At 41.2% G+C, this 19,659-nt stretch overlaps 2 protein-coding genes across 6 annotated transcripts in view; both read right to left on the reverse strand.

Moving 5' to 3' along the window:
- Window positions 1-5,865, reverse strand: part of htt (huntingtin) — a 31,460-nt gene extending 25,595 nt beyond the window's left edge. For all 3 annotated transcript variants that reach the window (XM_076145786.1, XM_076145785.1, XM_076145784.1), the window contains exons 1-9: window positions 5,462-5,865; window positions 4,224-4,307; window positions 3,226-3,346; window positions 3,002-3,061; window positions 2,773-2,852; window positions 2,393-2,531; window positions 2,085-2,226; window positions 1,232-1,410; window positions 725-929 (exon numbers count right to left, since the gene is read on the reverse strand). In XM_076145786.1, the coding sequence (XP_076001901.1) occupies window positions 725-929; window positions 1,232-1,410; window positions 2,085-2,226; window positions 2,393-2,531; window positions 2,773-2,852; window positions 3,002-3,061; window positions 3,226-3,346; window positions 4,224-4,307; window positions 5,462-5,559 (1,108 nt within the window). In that variant the 5' untranslated portion in view covers window positions 5,560-5,865. The remainder of the gene's footprint in view (window positions 1-724; window positions 930-1,231; window positions 1,411-2,084; window positions 2,227-2,392; window positions 2,532-2,772; window positions 2,853-3,001; window positions 3,062-3,225; window positions 3,347-4,223; window positions 4,308-5,461) is intronic.
- Window positions 5,866-7,976: 2,111 nt separating this feature from the next.
- Window positions 7,977-19,659, reverse strand: part of grk4 (G protein-coupled receptor kinase 4) — a 36,996-nt gene continuing 25,313 nt past the window's right edge. For 2 of the 3 annotated variants that reach the window (XM_076145306.1, XM_076145309.1), the window contains 8 exons: window positions 15,551-15,741; window positions 13,594-13,631; window positions 13,171-13,260; window positions 12,862-13,070; window positions 11,384-11,521; window positions 10,915-11,052; window positions 10,290-10,421; window positions 7,977-9,552 (listed from right to left, as the gene is read on the reverse strand). In XM_076145306.1, the coding sequence (XP_076001421.1) occupies window positions 9,496-9,552; window positions 10,290-10,421; window positions 10,915-11,052; window positions 11,384-11,521; window positions 12,862-13,070; window positions 13,171-13,260; window positions 13,594-13,631; window positions 15,551-15,741 (993 nt within the window). In that variant the 3' untranslated portion in view covers window positions 7,977-9,495. Of the gene's footprint in view, window positions 9,553-10,243; window positions 10,422-10,914; window positions 11,053-11,383; window positions 11,522-12,861; window positions 13,071-13,170; window positions 13,261-13,593; window positions 13,632-15,550; window positions 15,742-19,659 lie in introns of all 3 variants that reach the window. The other variant, XM_076145308.1, reaches the window with a different exon arrangement.

The raw sequence follows: 19,659 nt of genomic DNA on the forward strand, positions 1-19,659 counted from the left end.
ACCTCTCTGTTTCCTGAGAAGGAGTGGACTGCAGGAAGACCCTCCCCCCGCTGCAAATGGCAAGAGGCAGGAAGCAGAAACAGGAGGTGAGGAAAAGAAACGCAGCAAAAGCCCCAGAAGGAAACGGAGGCAATTCTTTACAGACAGAGAATGTGTTAGCAAGCAAAGACCAAAGCAGAAATCAGCAGAGCACCAACAATTAGTCCAACTCATTTCTTGGCAATGTTAATATGAGCCAAATAAAGACTACATCAAGAAAATAACCATCGTGAAGCCAGTGTTGTTTGCAATGTTTCATTTCAATTCATTTAAAAGTTGGAAACTTAAATGTTTGTCCAAAAAATGAATATGAAACATGTTAAAAGCAGAGAAGTGGGAAATAAAAGACATTGACGCTTAGTTTCTTCATTTCCATATTGCATAGCGGGAGAGTGAGGTGGACAGCAGCTGGGTGTAAAGAATGCACGCTCGCCTCCAGGGGCTCTTAAAGCAACAAGGGCGCTATTAAAACTTTTATTATAAATAAAAGCTGTAAAAGTTGTTCTTTCTGGGGAAAAAATAAATCGCAAAATGTGCTGCAAAATTCAGGAAATTGACACAGATCGCAAAACAACCCAATGAAATCCTAGGGGGACTGCAAGATGATGACAATCTCTTTGAACAACATCGCCCCAACACTTGACAGTGGCTGGACAAAGTGAGACTGAGTGATCATTGTGTTTACCAATGAGCTCGAGGATGCTGCCCGAGCGCGCACGGCTCTCGGCGTCCTGGCGAAACACAGTGGCATACGGAATACCACCCAGTGTGATCAGCATGTGCAGAAGCTCTGGGGGCGGAGTCCTGAACATCTGCTGCAGGAGCTCCAGAGCGGCTGTGACTACATTGTGATCCCAGTGCTGTGTGTAGTGTAGAGTCAGCTCGTACACCTGGGCACACACAAACAGGAAGGAGATGTACAATTTAACTCTTTAACTTGGCTGCTGCTGAAATCTTTAAAAATGTTGCTCCTTTGGCCACAACCAGCCGGGGTACGGACAGACATGCAATTTTGTTTTTACTATACAAAAATACTGCAGCAAGGTGAGACTTTCATCCACCAGAAATCATCTCTTAAATTACACTTCATTAACTGCACTCTCAACACATAATTGACCAACTTTAGTTCCAACATGTACCAAAAGGCAACACAATAACACTTTTGAGACACACACAAAAACACAATTTCTACCTGCAGTAATTGCTCCGGTGTAGGCTGTACATCTGCTTCCTTCCTCATGACTCCAAAGCTTCCTTTGAGGCTGGTGGTGTTTACTTGCTGCTGCAGGAGAGGCATCAGGTAACGAAGGGTTAACAACACCCCCAGAATGAGATGGATAGGGTGCTCCTCATCCACTGGAACTAATAGACCTGGAGACACAAAGGACAAGGAGTCAGAGTGTTTCTCTTATATCAATTAGCATTTCATCTGTGTATGTCAACTGTATGCATATCAAAATATGTGAATGCCCGCCTGCCGTCATCCATCACTACCAGCATGATTTTGCCAAGAGTAATTTGAACAGAGTAAAACTCAGGCGTGGTTTCATGACGCATTTTGACTTGACCAACCAAATCGTGAGCAAGGCCACCTCCTTACGTGGTTTGGTAGATCCGATCCCAATGCGACTGATATCTGATTTGCCTTCAGTTACGCTATGCCACTCAATTGAATCTTGCGCGATTGGATATTAGAAAACGGACACATGTCACATGAAATGAAATAGAATGGAGAAACCCTGGCCAGTGAGTCTACTTGTCCATCGCTACTACAAAGAAACTCCACAGGTATAGTACAAGCCTCTGAAAGCTTCTTCCTCTGCATGTCACAGACTCGCGTTCACCTCACCCTTTCCTGGGTGGCTCCTTTTTTACTGGAAACAAAACCTGTGTTATGCAGGCAGCACCAATAGGAGTGGTTTGGTATGGTATAGTATGTCCATGTGGCACAAAACAGAGTATGAATGTGAACAATTGTGTCAGCATTCATGGTGTGGTGTGTCTTCCAGATTATGTGTGCAAGTGTAGGTGTTTGTGTCTCCTACCCAGCAGCACATTAAGCAGCCAGGTATAGAAGTAGCTGGTGCGTCTAGAGTGTTGGCACACACTGACAGCTGAGCTGGCTGCTGTCCGTCTGATGGTGGGCGAGCTGGATTTCAGGTTGGCCACAAATGATTTCAGGAGCACCTAGGGAAAACATGGTTGGATAATAATGAAAACCCTGATCACACATTACTGTTTTGTCTCATTAAATCTGACAGAAGTAATTAGCAACTTCAAGAAAGGAACCACCAATTCAACATTAAAGTATTACTTGTAAGATATGCAATCTCCTAAGTGAATAGTTGCATACCTTGACCTCGCCATCATTGGCAAAGTGTCCCAAGGCTGCCATGATCTTGGGCATTGCTGCAGCCAGCGTCTCCTGAACGGATTCCTCCTGCCGCTTGGTGATTCTGCTGAGGCACGGCAATAGGTTGACCAGGTAGGGTCTGGACCATAAAGTGGAGGTGAAAGGAGGGAGACATTGGCAATCAGATTGACAATAAAGACAAACTAGAAACTGAAACAGAACTCAAATGTAGTTAGCCAAAATAGCCGTTTTGGACCAGACATTCACAAAATACACAAGTGGATATCCTCCAGGTACAACCCCTTTCACAATGACATGACCCCAATATGTGTGACACGTAAATGAAGTAAAAGCTACCACTTAGGCCCTTGTGTGTATACCTGCACTTTTGAGGCCTTATGAGATGAGCAAGCTCAGCAAACCTCCACAAAGCTGCCCTCAGACTCCGAGAGGCACCATTCTACAGAGAAAGACACTCATCGTGAGCAGTATTTATCACCATTATAATCATCTTTCCAATCACTCATGTTTTCTTTCCACATATAAATATCAAATCTCATTATGTAACAAAGACAAAACAAGAAGTGAATCAGACACATTTCTTAATACCTTTTTAATTTCTTTGTAGAGCTCCAGCTGTAGTCTTGGCAGGTTGGAGTCCATCAGAGCCTGAAGACCAAATGAATCAAAAATTAACACATTAGGCAGTAAACGGGAAATATAAGTATTTCTCAACATAAGCACGATATATCAATGCATGTCATTATCCGCGAGTGAGTACAAATTGAAAATCTTCACAAAAAGAGGCAACGGGATGCTTAGGTCCTGCTTACTTTGATGATTTTGTTCAGGCACTCGTCTGCCACCATCCGAACATCAGATTCGCTGTCATCACTGCAGAGCAGAAACATCTCCATGGCGATGCCCAGCAACTTCTGGAACTCTGGAGAAGTTCTGCTCCCAGAACCGTAGGGACAAAAAATGAGACAAGTGTCATTACACATAGCACACATTCAAAATTTCAGCAGATATATTTCACAGGTTATACACAAACATCATCAAACCACATGATATTCAAATTGTTACCCGTTTTGTATGCCTAGTAGCAGCTAGATAGTTTCAGATTAGTTTTATGTTGTGGGATAAGTCATTATTGAAAACCACGGCTCGCTCTAAAGTGACTTCTGCTTACAATCTCTAAGCCATCAGAAGCAGTAATAGACACCAAGCAAACAACTATCTCTAGCAATGCATCCTTGTTCCTCGCAACACTACTTAAGACAACATGCCAGGTCAATACACGGAATCCTAAATTGGCAGCAGCAACGGACCCCTAACCATTATGAGCAACAACAATACTAGACAGAACTCAGAACTGAGAAACAAAAATGAATGTACTCAAGAAATCAGTCTTCACCCTCAGTTTATAAAATTCCGACAAAGTGAGGAAAGCCCATTCAGTTACTTCTCTGGACTTCATAGATTTGCCAAGTAAATTTCATGTGCAAATACATCTTGATATATTTTGTGTGCAAGTAGAAAGTTTGACCTGATGGTGGCACTGGAGGAGAGGTTGGAGGTACGGTGTGATTCACATAGCAGAGGCAAAACGCCATGTGATTCAGAGGCAGTGTGTGGGTTTAGAAAATCCAAAGAAGGTGAAATTAAGAAATGAGATTTCCCCATTATTTGCTTCAACAGATTCGAAGAGGCTCAACGAATGCTGGACCCAACTGTAGGTCAAGACATCATTTAACCTTCCACAGTAACACGCTGTTGAGTCCATTATAACATATATAGATATATATATAGTTGAATTAAGCAGGCTTACCTCAAAGACTGAGCCACAATGTTCTCACATATTGTTAGGCAGTGGGTCACCCTGTCCTTCTTTGTTGTAGCCTGTTCCTTTTTCCTGAGGGAGGGGGAGAAGGACCAAGAAAAGAAGGGAGGGAAGGCAAGGGCAAGCAAAGACAGAATGAAACAAAAACAATTTGTCATCCAACGGATTTTGTTCAGAGACGTCACATTGAAAGATTCAGGTCCTAAATCTGTGAAACATTTTGTTGCAGGCCATCTTTGGTCACTAAATTGGTCATCAGTTGATGCATCTTATAGTGTGATCTAGGACCACAACTTTAGCTACTGATTGATGTGCAACAATTTCATCACTACAACTAGAAGCCTTTAGGGAGAAGCACAGATATTGGACTAATTTACTCTTTTAAAGTTAACATTTATCACAGCACTGTAACAGAGCAGCAGAGATTCCTAAAAAATTCTGTGAAATACAAGACAATACATTTTTATGTATTGTGCATTGAGAACTAAATTGTTTAACAGCATATTTTCCTTATCCTTTCACCATTTGTGTTTGCGTGTGTGTAGTTCAACAATAATGCACAATCCCCTGGGTTAACCCTGTACTGTGAGACCTAATGTGCATTAAAACCAAATAATTACAACTAAGAATACCATCATGTTATTTGCAGGTTCAAACTACATAAGGCAGAGTCAGAAAAAGAAATGAAAGCTATGGGAATGGAAAGGTGACACTGACGTCATTCCAAGAGGCTACCATCTTTGAGCGCCTGGTCCATGGGTCAAAAGCAAGAGTATTAGACACAATTCTAAGTGAAACGTCGGGTAACTGAGGACGTTGAAAATACCACGCGGGGGTTCGGAGAGCAACCGATCATATAGGGACGTTAGACAGACCCTTGACCTTTTAATTGCTCCTTCTGCAGGTGCATGAGCGTCAGCATTTAGTCCTAAATATAAGAGATGGTGCCGCTACGCCGTGGAGCAGTTGACCAGAACATATTTAAGATTGCATCAGGAGGAGAAAGATTGCCAAGTGGTGGTGCAATAACTGGCAACAAAGGACTCTAGACTAGCAGGTGGGCTGTAAATAGCAGTTTGGACTGAGGTTGCTAGCTTATATGTTAGCTCGGCTAGCTTCCTGATGTTACCTTGGGCATTAGCTTTAGCTAGTGAGCTAAGCTGCTTACCTAGCCCACGGACAACGAGCCTGCTAGACAAGACAGCGGTAAACAGAAACGAACTTACTGCCTCTGAACAAGCTCCTCGGCGGTCGGTGGTCCCTGTTGTTGTTGGAATGACTTGAGAGACTCAAAGGCCTTCATCAGTTTCTCCATGGTAGCCATTTTAGCAACCTAGCAGTAAGTAGGCTAGCTTGGCCAGCCAATATTTACAATGTAAGCGAGCTAGCTAGCACTGTGGCTACAGGTTAGCACACGGAGAGAGAGAGAGAGAGCAAGCGGTGCGTAGTGCGACGAGAGTGCTAACACCGCTCGCGACATCTACCGCCAGCTCTCTGTCTTCTTATCCGCCTAAAGTTGTCCCCTTATTCTTTGACAGCGTTATTCGTAAGTGAGCGAGGTGCAGGGTGATAAAGAGCCATCTTTGCAGCGGTGCGCCCCCGGACAATCCACACCAGGAAGTGGGTGATGTGACAGTCCGACATAAGAAGGAGGGACGCGACACCGGCAGCCAATCGGTCTGCGGTTTTACAGTGATTGACTGGTGACCTGTCCAATGGGAGATTGAGAATTTTTTTCCCCCCATTGTTGTTATTGTTGCTGTCACGGGACCGCTGAAATCCGGGTTTTTAAATCAGATTTGTGTCACATCGATAGTGTCGCAGTAGCTTTCACCATTAAGGAACACGAGTGAGGATGAAAACGTAACACTGAAGTAACACTCGACCAGTTTGATCATTGCAGTCAATCACACAGATGACGGGGAAGAGTGGATGGAGGGAGACTAGAGAAGGAAACCAGACATTTCATACTTATTTAGAAATGACGGCCAGATTTCTTTTAGAAACTTTTTATATACCACCAGTATACTCAGTTTTATGTGGTTTCGGATAGAAATCTGGTCCAAATTAAAAATGTTTTCTCATTTTCATTCTCATCTTTCAATCAGTTTTAAGTTATTCAAACAACAAATGAAGCATGACACAAATAAGACAGCAGACCAGCATTTTTTATACAAATGGCAGTGTATTATTTCATAATTACAAATGTCAGATATGGTACAACAACCAGTGATACAACTTGTACAAGAATTAACAATGACTGCAGTGGTTGAACGACATGACTGTACACATACAAAAAGAAGAAAAATCAAGTCCAAGGCCCCATTTGAATACCAATAATCAACATCATCCCTCCCTTCCTTGGAAATCTCACTGATCTGACATGTTTGGACAGATGATTAAAGCCTGGACAATCTCCAGGACTGCATCTGTGGTTATCTCAAAACTCGAATCAGTCAGACATCAAGGAACTGAAGATCTCTTTCTTCTATATGTCTCTGAGTGTCATTCCAGATTTTGGGCGGGGGGGCTGACACACCATTGTAACCTTAATGGAAGGTAGGAGAAAGGAACACTTGTCACGTATTCAAACAGGGCCAACTCAGCTGGTCACCTTGCCATTTATAAAGTTGTCCTCAGATACCAGTGAGATATGTTGGCACTATAAGGTTGTCATTTACACATACATACAAGGAACCTGAAGTATTACAAACTGATACATGCTTGAGTAATAAAACATATGTATTTTCTTTTTTTTTTAAACAGGCATTACAATGCACTTAGTGCAGACATTCAAAACTGTTGAGCTGTTTAAAGTTCCTTTATGTGAAGGAATTCTCTCAAATGGACGGAAGGAAAGAGAGGCTGAAAAAGGCGGGCATTATAAATTAACTGGGTAATTGGCACATACAATAAAGGCTATCAGTCTTTCTTCAGTAAATTCTTAAGATAAGAAGCATGATTTAATTAATGTTGCTTTTGGTATCATTGGCAAAAGTTAGACACTTCCTATAGTCATTTTCAAAACACACCATAGTGCAATGAAACTAAATAACTGTCTTTACTGCTATATGATTGGCAAACACAGTTTCTCTGTGAGCGTGTGTGTGTGTGTTCGAGCTTAGTTACATGTTAGAAATACATAATTTACAAGATTTTTGAGGCTAAGAGCTAAAAGGCTAAAATCTACATTTGCAGGAAAACTCAGCTTCAAAATGTGCCAGACAGCAACAAAAATATAAAGACACTTAGAAACTCAAGCGACAACAAGCCAGATACAGCAAAATGCATGTGTTAGATTCCTGATTTGATGATGGAATGTGCAACAGGAGGCGATTTTAAGAACAAGCTAACTCACCAAATCAGGCAACAACATGGGGAGCTATATCCGTACCTTGTCAAATGTTTGTAATCTTGGTTTGTTTATGTGAAAGTTAGTCGAATATAATAAAGTCTCTCTACATACCACTGAACTACCGTGTGGACAATTTGATTAATGATGTGAAAAAATCTGTAGAATCAAAATAAATTAGCCATTTAGGTAGCTGTATGCTAAATGATTCCACAAAGGTATAGCTAATTTGGATAGTACATTACATTTACTTCAATTTCTTAGATTTAACAAAAGATGTATATCAATACAGTGTAATATACACACACAAAGCCAACATGTCCTGACTGGGTATTCACAGCATTAAAACAGGTGATGGGGAGTAAATGGCATCTGCCTCAAATGCTAAATTCTAACTCAAAATGTTTCTGAAATGCCAGTGAGGACAAACACAAATAGTGAACACAATTCATTTTTATATCACCTTTGATTTGGGAAATGTACAGAGAATCTCTTTGATTCTGACTTGTTATTGTTGTTGACTTGTTAATTTGGGGAGGACACAAGTGCACAAAAACTGTGGTTCTGCAAGTGGTAGAGTGTTCTTGTGTGTAGTTGATGGTATTTTAAACCCTTTCCTACTCCCTCTCTCGGTCTACACACCACTGTGTCATATCATTCTAGAAGACAGCAACATAAAAGGTTTTGAAGTTGTACTAAATGGTGGGCAGTATTACCATTTACAACTGTGTTTTTCTCTGACACAAACACAGTTTAAGCCACAGATATAAGATATGGAGATCTACTAGAAGGATTTGTTGTCAACATATATCATGCTAGTTAACAAGCACAGGCTGGGTGTTAACTCAGTGCCAAGAATAACGTAGACAAACATCTGAATCAGTGGAAGTATGTAGTGTTGGCTGCAGGTCAGATCTCTAATCGTTATCTCTACATTTTCATTTATTTTTTGTAAGGTTTGCATTAATTGGACACATGGGAAATATAAGAATCTATTCTGCCTGCCTGAACATGTAACAAACATTTACTTAGGAACTGTACCCCCAAAGGATACACCGCCTGGCAACTGAAACATTCAGAGTATGTGGAAGTCCAGGAATTCATCACAAAAGGCCTAAAAAATGTTTCCTTTTTATTTGTAGGATACTTGTATGCACAGGCTGACTGAAAGATTGTCAGAAATAAACAGGTCTGCAAGAATGAAGTCGATACAGGCACCAATAAGACAGTTTCCTTATGCCAGTTACTAAACATGCCAGCCTGGCAACAATACCTGCCATCCTTACTGTACATACAAGTCCAGTGCAATCTATCTGAGGGGAGGATTATCAGATTATTGTGATGTTCCAAACCAAATTAGTCATCTTAAATCTATGTAGCAGGTGCAGATCTGAGAAACATACTTGGATCCATGCACTTCATTCAGATCTACCTGAGCCTTGCAGGGGAACAGATGCTATGGGTTAGTTTGAGCCTGGGTGGGCTTAATGTGCTAACAACACATCACATGGGCCAAGTCATTAACAACAAACATACAGCACATAACAAATTAGGCCTTATGCTACATTGAAAAAAATAAAAAGACTACTGGTACTGTGCTTCTTAAAAAATCTCCCCACTACACATTATCCATACTCATTCCAAAAGAAAAAAAGGAAATAAAAATGTAATGTATGCATTCAAGTGGTACTTTTATGGCTTTTTGTACAATACAACCTTTAGTGAAAATATACATCTAGACATAAATTCAAGTACAAATGTACAAAATCTTTAAACTCATACTTTTTTCTTTAATTATAATACACTTTTAATACAGCTCATAAATACAGGTCAACATTCACTGAGTTCCTAAGATTTTCGCTCGGTTGGAGTTTGTGGTGAAGATCAGCGGCAGAGGGAGGGAGTGGTTTAAAGTCGCGAGGGCTCTTCGTTCTCGTCATCACTGTGACCGCTCTTAAAACAGACCTAGGAACAGCCAAAGATGAGGATATATCATCAGCAACTTTCATCAACTGAAGGTCCAGATTTCTCATGATGGTGTCTCATTCCTCCGACGCTCTGACCGAGGCTCAACCACATCACAGGAAGTATTGCTGTGGTGCCAAAGGCGGTATCCCACATTCAAACACAGTTACTGACTTGAGGCGAGTGAGAAGAGCAACACGACCGCAAGTAATTTAAGAAACGTTAGGGGGAAAAAAAAGGTTTTGTAACAAAGAATATATAACACCAGGATGGTCTTTAAGCATCCATGAACCCATGATACTGGAAATGTTCAGTTGAGTAGTTTGTTGGAACATTTACAATGTTGTACTGCAGCCTTAAAAATTTCACAGCTAAAGATAACCCATGTTTGACCCTTTGACACAAAGTGAGAAGAAAACAACTACAAGAAGAGGGAGAGAAAAGACCGATGACTAAAGGCCAGAATTTTCAATCCTGCAAAGAGAAAAAAAAAGACAGAGCGGCCTTATTCTGAGGGCCCTAAACCCTCTTTTTCACTACAACTGGAGACAACGGGGACATTTGTTCGCGCCATCTCATGATCTCCAAAAGTTCACAAGGGTTCGGGAGTAATGCTTCACCATGTTGACTTTGGACAAGGCCTAATAAAAACGGAGCAAGGAAGGAAGGAAGGAAGGAAGAGAGGAAGTACCTTAGCCCCCACCCCCTCGGACAGTTGCCGGAGCACTAGCACTTGCCTCTCTTCTGAACAGGCGGTAGAAGAAGCCTCTCTTTGGTGGAGGATTGGGCCGGTTCACATCCAGGTCTGCGGAAAGTGTCCCGTCAGTCTCATAGACATTGATTTCTTTGAAGCACTCCATCTCGATCATCTAAAAGAACGGAGAAGCATTTATATAGCCCGTCACATTTGAGATTGATTGGCACTTATACACCATTAACAGCTTCACTAAGTGTTTCATACACATTCACTCAAAGGAGAAAACTAAAAGTAATGCATGTGTTTACTGTGGTTGAAGTTAAGACTGGCCTGTATGTTTAAATTGTGAGCTTGTTTGGACCCGTGTGTTCATGTTCTTTACCCTGTTAGCCTGTAATCTGGAAATATTGTTCAATAAATGTTGTCATAACCCATATGAACAATGGCCAAAACTGTTAAAATAACTGAATATAAGTCACAAACTGTCAAAATAGGTGTTTTTGTAGCTGTTAATGATTTTCCCATAACTATGAGAGGATGGTATGTTTCATTTACACATGTATTAATTTTCATCATCAATTCTGTCCAGCTGTATTGGTCTATTGTGGCATTACAAACGATGACATCATTTTTTGGAGGGTGGGGAAGTGCTGAGCCTGTTGTACCTCATTCTGCCAAGGGATGGAGACACTGCCTGTGACAAACTTATGGTAAAAGTCATCATCAGTGGGGTCAAGGTTCACGCCTTTGACAGTAGAGAACTGCTCGATGTCGAGGACGTCTTTACAATACACGGCCCGTGGCTGAAAGAGGGAGAGAGCGAGGGAGCAAGGGAAGGAGGGAGGGAGTGAAGGAGAGAGAGAGGTTAAGAATCTAATATTTCACAAGGTACATTTGATCATCTCATGTGCCTGTTGCTTTACTCGTTCAGCTCTGTCCACCCCTACTGGCTCCCATGATAGTTTACTTATACTGGAAGTGTTTGTTTATTTGTGACAATGGTATTTCCTGTATGCTGATTTGCAGCTCACTGAGGTTTCAGACTACAGTGCAACAGCACGAGTGTGTGTGTGTGTGTGTGTGTGTGTGTGTGTGTGTGTGTGTGTGTGTGTGTGTGTGTGTGTGTGTGCTTACATCAGGGCTGAAGGGGGGGTCCAACATGTTGGCCTCCAGTCGCTTGAAGTTGATGCTTCTGAAGATGGGATGCTGCTTCACCTCAATGGCCCCACGACCTTGACAACCCAGGCGCTCCTTGGGATCCTTGGCCAGAAGCTGACACACAGCAGCAAAAAGAAGGGGCAAAAGTGGTTTAAACACTTCAAAAGGCAAAGAAAGAGTAAGAGGAGTATGAGGTGGAGCATTTTAGAGGGTTAATGCCCTTCACTAAATAAAACTATAACTTCAGTAAAATGCCAGAATACTACTTGATGACATCGCTTGAGTACATGAGTTCAAACAGCTTCAGCAGGTTAAAGAACATAAACACACGTTAGAACATAAACCAAATGTATATGTAAGCGATACTGAATAGGTCTTGACACTTATGTCCAAACAGCATTCAAATCTGTTCTGTGTGCATGTGACCATGTTTAATCTCATAAATATTAATGTAAATTACACATCAAACAAACTGTCAAAGTGCACCAACTCTCCATCCAAGAGCGCTTCTGCATGATGGTACCAGCACACCACGTACAGCAGGCTTATCCAGTGGATGTGTGCTTTGCTGTGATTCGGCCACTAGTGGGCACTCTGACAAGCCCTGTGAATGCTTGCGCAGTCAACAAATTGATAGCTTTTCATTTGTTCTCCACACTTCCCACTCTCCCCACTCTGGTTTTTCTGTTTTCTCATTCTTGCGCAACTCCTGTCCAATTTAATCCCTGCTTCAAAGAGGACTCACTCACACCGACACTCTCCGCTCCTGACAACTCGGATCACTTGTTTATTTTTGGTTGCTGTAATAGCCATCTCAAGAGTTTTTTCCTTCCCCCTTCCTCTCCCTTACTTTTATTATCTTCCTCCCCTTTCTTGCCGTTTAAACCTTTCTTCTCCCCACTAGCCTAGCGCGCCCTCTCCCAGGGGAGTCTTTGAATCTGCTGAACCTCAGGTCAGAATGTTCCACCGCGTCACACAAATAAACGTCCCGTCCCCCCCTCTGCTCGGGAGCATAGCTCAGTGACTCCCTCTTGGACAAAACACTCAGGGAGGGAGGGCTGAGAGGACTGAGGTTGTGGAGGGACATTTCGAGCTATGTACTTGCATTACAACTAATCTCATATACAGAGACTTTAAAGGGAGGACATAATAGACATTTCCAGGCTTATTTTCATTTTAGAGCCTACTTAGAAACCTCTACAATGCTTTACTGTGGAAAAAAAACTCTCTGTTGGTGCAGTTGAGTGAAAACATGCTGCTTTAAGTACTATTTTACATGTCAAGCTTCAATGTATCACATGTCTGTTTTTGCTTTTCCTATGAGAGTGAGAGTTACTACTAATATTATTTCACCAGACATAAAATGTGCCCAAATACTCCCTTGTTCATTAAAGAGACTTTCCAGTAACATTGTCATCCCCATCCATCGCCTTACTCCTCCTCTTCATCCTCACCTGTCTGCAGATGTCCTTAGCCTCCTCAGAGAACTTATCAGAGTATTCCTCCTGGTCCTCGCGCACTCGCCTGTCCACCTCCTCCCGCTTGACGCGTTCCTTGCGCTTGCGGAAAGGTGACTGGCCCTGGATCATCTCAAAGATCAGGCAGCCTAACCCCCACCAGTCTGGGCTGAAGGTGTAGCTTTCATTCTGTATCACCTCTGGAGCTGTGTTTTTAAATGAAAAACCACGGAAGAGGAGGTTTGACAAGAAGAGGAGGTGCAGGGCCGTGTCAGATAGTTGTAAAATGTTATCAATGTGTCTTACCCATGTATCCCACAGTGCCCACTCTCCCTCGTATCGTCTCTCCTTCTGGAATCTGGACAGCAAGGCCCAGGTCAGAAATGCGGATGTGTCCTGAACACAAGAGACTAGGATTAATTTATTTAAGTAGCATTAAATGATGACAATTTCATATTGTTATCATACCAAAAATTACACCTAACCTTTTAACTTGTTATCTACAGTGTATTTCAGTGAATTGAGGAAAAAAGAAGTGGAAAAATCAGAGCCACAGTGCACGGACAATTCTGTTTATTTCCACCCTGATCATATGTGAGACACATATACTCATGACAAGGAAAAAGAGGTAGGAAGAAATCTGGAAGAGAATTCTCTAAACAGCAACAGACTGGATGATAAAAGAGAGGGCATATGCGTCAGAAGGGAGACATGAGAACGAGAACTTACCACGGTCATCAAGAAGGATGTTTTCAGGTTTCAAATCCCTGATGGAAAAAAAGAAACATTAAGCAGCTGTAAGTCTGATTTCCTGTCTGTACAAAAATAGAACTCCTATTTGAGAACAAGCACATAACAATAAAAGCCTGAATAAATATTTGCATTCATTATTAACTTGTCATTTTATTGACATTTCATACAGCCTTTTATTAGCTGTGTTTTCTGTTCTACTGCACATCACTCACTGGCTTCCCTGGCTTTCCATGTTGATTAATAGATGGTTTTATCAGCACACATATCTTTATTTGCTTTATGCCATTACACACTGGCAGGGCCACTTTGTTTTCCAGTGTTGCAACTGAACTCTAAGCCCCAGAAAATCCCTCCTCAAAACAAATGTTTATGTGAACACCTTCACCTAGTTGGTTAAGTGTATTTGCCACAATAGCTGTAGAAATAGCTATGTTTACATGCACAGCAATGGTCCAATATTAGTCCAAGACCATTAGTCAGACCAAAATATGATCATGAAGCTGCGTCTGGCTAACAGAGGTGTTAAAGGTCCATACTGAACAACAATTGGAGTTTCCGTGACAATTGGCAGCACTTTCTGATACCAAATGTTTGGTAAGAACATCCACCGTAAACATTAACTTCTGCCATTGCTTGAACCTTTAACCCAACTAGCAAGGGCGCTAGCAGCTAGCCAAATCTGACTGTAGTAACCAGCTAAACGCAAGTGAACTTGAGAGAATCACACTGCACTTTTGGAGAGGAGGAAATCTCCATTATCTTGCAGGAAATGGGCATTTTGAAATATTTATACGGCCCAAATGATGCAATGCAAAGACTGCAGGCTGTGGGTACATGAGCAAGGGCTGCAGCAAGTGGAATGGGATCAGTATGTGTAGCCTACATGTAAAAGGGATTATAATGGACTACTGATGAACACAGCTCATGGGAAAATGTTGGTTGGGTCTTGTGTCTTAAAAGGACAACTGACCTGAGGAGCCGGACTAGTGTATGCATGTGAAGGTAGCCAACATTTAGATCTGGACTATTTGATTGAAGGCAGCAGTGTATTTAAAAGACGAAAGAACAGGCTGGTAAACATGTCCGAGCACACCAAACGCACTATAAACCTTCTGTACTACCTTTTGTCGTTTTTAGTTTTCATTTCAATTTCTGATACTTCTCCTGGCCCTAATTGGCTGAAATATCACATGGCTACAAGCATCGCAGGTTAGGACCCAGTAGGCAGAGCTTTACCAGGGACAGATGGAACACAAGATGTCCAGAATCACCACTACCCTACCACTAAAGTTCTACTTCATATGATATAAACAGGGACCGTAATGAGATCCTCACATCTGTGTTGTGTAATCCACTCCACACAGATCAACCAACACTGTGTGAGATTATGCGTGTATGTGAACATGCGTTTTCTGGGAACACTGGTGTTTATCTTAGTAAAATTCCTCGGCTCCATTTGCATGACAGGTGCATTACACCTTAGTTATATCCGCTCACACTTCATCATCCAGCACTGGCTATCTGCGCTCGTTCCACAGTCCCGCTACCGCAAACACTCTCATATATCTCTTTTTATGACACCAGACCTGGGATAAACAGTCCAACATAATTTTTATGATTTCTTTTAGACAGATGATTGGTAGGCTTTGCCACAGCAGCACAACATTGGTTCTGGCGATTTACCCAAATAAACTCCCTGAAAATTCTCTTAACATGTTACTATCCAACATGGTACTATACTAATGTGCAATCATAACACAGATGATTGCTGAGTTAAGTATTACTATCCTCTATATCCAAAATGTGCAAACTATCATTCATGACTCTATTCCCCAACAAATACATTCATAGTCTCACAATAAGATTGTCTTAATCATATTAAGTTAATTCTCCATTTGTATTGGCTGAAATCCTGACATTCATGTGGCCTAACCTGTAGACTATCCTCTCCCGGTGCAAGTCTTCGAGACCACAGCAGATCTCAGCAGCATAGAAGATGGCCCGCTGCTCGTCGAAGCCGGAGTTGCCCATGTTATAGATGTGGAACTTTAAGTCTCCACCATTCATAATGGTCAACACCAGGCACAGCGCATCCTTCGTCTCATAGGCATAGGCTAGACTAACCTGGAGAGGGAGACATGTTGGGGAAGAAGCGTTGAGGAAGGTGCAGGATCAGTTAATAAGGAACAAAAAAAGGCAATGTGAACGGACAAGGGCGTGAGGGGCTTGGTAAGAAACAGAGCGACTCACAGGAGTTGTTTAATTTGGTCGCAAAATAATCATCCATTATTCCAAGTGGAATGTCAAGAATGTTAACAAAGCATTACAAAGGAAAGAAAGATTGATCACAAATAGAGAAAAACAGCAACTACTTTACTACTCCTTGCTCCACTGTGTCCTGTCCTTCCCCTCTAATCCCATCATCCATCTCTCTTTTCCCCTTCATTCCCACTGGCTTCCTCCCCTCCCCTCCTTTCTCTCTCCCCTTTGGCCAGTGACACATAGGGTGTAGTGTGCATGTGTGCGATTTTGTATACAAACAGGATGTTGCTGCCATAAGGAAGACTCCCATCTGCTATATAGTCAGAAAAGCACTACAAGAGGGGATGGGAAAATTCTTATGGGCCAAACGTACAACATACACATACACACAACACACATAAACCTAAACAAATACATATATAAACAGTACCAGCCAAAGCAAACAGTTTTTTGCAGGTCTCCAAAGATCATGTATATTCATTAGCAATGGACAGGCCCATTGAAAGTCAGCAGGACTGCATGTCATACTGTGTTTGCTGTTGAAATCTACATTTCTAAATGCTTTAAAATAACATAAAGTATCAAACCCAGTGGTGCCAGTGGTTTTCAAAATTTCTAACCCTAACCATGGACCATCTCTGAGGAAACTAAAACAGTGACTCCTACTGGTATTTGGAATCAAATTTGAAGAAAAACCATGACCCCCAAAAATATATCCATCATATCTCATATTCTTGTGGTGGCAGGAATGGGGTGCAACAAGGTAGGAAGGGGCAGGAAGGAGTTGATCGATTATTTCTGGAATTGCACCCACTCAGTCTTACAGAATGCTGCTTTAAGACAACAAAGTGCTATGGTTGAGTGCTTGATGAAAGTGCACCCAGCCATTTGATCCGTTTGTTTTCTCTGCCATTAGATGAGTGGAACGACAGGAAGTGAGAAAATGAGCTCAAACTTATTGATCCACTGGTAGCCATTTGTAATAATAGCCATCCCAATCAACAACAGCCCATTAACAAACATAACCAAACAACCAAAAGAAGACCACAAAGGTAGGTTGGCTGTAAAAATCTTCAAATCCTTGAGCCAAATGATTACATTATTTTTTTTTATATCTTATTAAAATAAATGAGTTCATGTCCTTCTTTATTTTTAGAATTACATAATTTCTTGGTCTATTAAGTACTTTGAGGATCAAGCAAAACTATCAATTTTCTGATCTTTTCTCTCCATTTCTCTCCATCATTTTCTTTAAATGGAAATATATTCTGAGTTGTCTTTGCTGCAACAGAAACTCATTTACAATGATGTCTGGTGAATCTTTTTGCATTGGGAAACAGAGTTCTCGGTGAAAATCCCTTTAAATTGATTTGTTTCTACTTACTGGTACATCACATTGATCATAAAGCCAAATTGTATTACATTTGTCAAGGATGTTGTGTTTTCAGTCATGTTTGCCATTTTTTCTAGTGAAACAGTTTTCTCTCTCTTCCTACAGCTTTGAGTCAATTGTTGAAATTTTATATGTATGGACCTAGATCAAGCCAACAAAACTTTAATCTTTCTTTTTTTATATATATATCGTACCTAAACTTAAATATACCTTTCATTACTAATATACCATCTATTTAGTTACTGAGTGAGGGGATCCAGGTCAGGTCCAGGTCTAATCAATTACCAGTTAAATTTCATAATTGTGAGGAATAGTAAAGGGAAGAACTATTCAGCCTTGGCAAGCTTTGTGCCTTCTAGTTTTAAAGTATTTTGACAAACTATGTTATACTATTGTACAGATACACGTATCTGAGAAAATGGGTTTATTTTGACAATTAAGTTTAATTTCATAGTGTGTTACTAAGGGCCTCCTCCCACACACATGTGCATGCGAGCACACAGAGCAGATACATTTGCTTGGGTATTGGTGAGAAGCTGATGGTGTACTGTAGATAAAGTTAGAGAATGCTGATTAGGAAAAGGTACAGAAGAATAACGAGAGAGAGAAAAGAGGGATTGAGAGAGTACTTGACTCTTCTCCTTGCTACTGCTGTTTGGCCAATGTTGCTAGGCAACAGAGCTGCTCTTGTAGGTAGAGAGGCACATGAAGAGTCATCAGTTCTGCCTGCAGCACAGAGAATGAACACACACACACACACGCACACACACGCACGCACGCACACGCACGACAATCCCAGGTGACAAGAGCTGCGAGTCTGAGGTTCTGTAACAAGCCCACTCCAGCCTGTGTGTGCACGCGCACGCACACGCATGCCCATACACAAGCTTGAACAATGACTCACTCAAAACAAGGACATGCAACATAACTCATGCTGCATCAGAAAACAAGGAATCGTACACCTAATACAATTTTAAAACTACCGTCACAGTCTAATGAAGAACAGTCACTGTGCGCAACTTACTATACAGGACACACTGCACACAGACCTGTAAACACCCTACAGCCTCTCCTTGCATTGTTCCAAGAATGTTAAATGATCACTTACTGTAATTTTCTTGTCTTTAGAACAATTATTTTTTTAGCCAAAAGTGACAGTGAGCCAAAGCTAAGTTTCCCTTTCCTGCACCTGAGAATTTTTGTGGGTCCACTCAGACGAAATGGAAACAGATGCAGATTCCAGCTGTACAGTGTTTGAGTCTGTGTGTCAGCATGCAGAGTCAGTCAGGTTTACAATTAAAGCATCTCAATTTATTTACATTAGCAGAATTAATAGAAACTGGAAATCACTCAGAGTACTTCTTGACTAGTTTGTGGTAACAGCAAATGCACTAAAGCCAGATCACTTTGTTTTAGATGTACCTAAGCATTGCTAATGTGGAATTCAGAATTAATTACAGGTACACTGATGTTCTGTACCTAAAAGGTAGAAACGTACATGTCAGCTATAAAATTTGGCCCCTCAGAACAGCATGGAAGACATGTTGGTACACTGACTGGACACTGTTTAGGTTTGATATTACAGGGCTGAAAAAACATACGCTTACCCATATGTTTATATTTATTGTAAAGTCCTAGGGAAAATCAACCCACAGCGAGCCACCACTTGTGGCACACTGGCAGGGAATTGATTTTTTTGGCTGATCTGCACCTTGACAGTACTCTACTTTTACTTGGATACATTTGGCTGCAATATGAAGTACAAATCCCCCCTGTGATGCAGTGACAAGTACGGCACAAACACAGCTTAGTGCTGCAAGAGAAATGATTCATTAACTTTCAAAATAGTTGATTAAAGCAACAATATAGATTTTTTTCTGTCCAAACATCACGTAAAGACTATTAATATTGTTGGTGTCCTTTCATGTACCAGACCTTTGCAATTTAGTCAAGCATGTAAATATGCCACTGGCTTGCGTGTTTCGTAAGCAATCTGTGTATGCACTGCCTCACCTGGCGTACTTCCGCATGTAAACCAATTAAGCAGCAAGTCATACAGTACTGTATATGGTGAATCCTATTGATTCCATCCATGTATAATGTACATCTAACTCTGTGTACTTTGCCTTTATTCCAGTATATAGTGTACACATAAATGTACTGACTCTCAATTTTGAGTCCCAAGTGCAAAGGCTGTTTGATTATGTATTTCTTTGGACAGAAATACACCAAAAGCCTTGATGTTGCTGGTCTTACATGCCTAAATAATATCAGCTATTATCTAATTTGGCCACAAATCAGGAAATGAGAGACATTCACAAGAATCTATATGAACCTTAATAGAATTCACACTTAAGGGAATTAATTCTTAGTAATTTTTCATGAGT

This window comes from Genypterus blacodes, unplaced genomic scaffold (assembly GCF_046128005.1).
Source record: "Genypterus blacodes isolate CSIRO-AG114 ecotype Tasmania unplaced genomic scaffold, CSIRO-AGI_Gbla_v1 ptg000030l_1, whole genome shotgun sequence".
Lineage (NCBI taxonomy): Eukaryota > Metazoa > Chordata > Actinopteri > Ophidiiformes > Ophidiidae > Genypterus > Genypterus blacodes.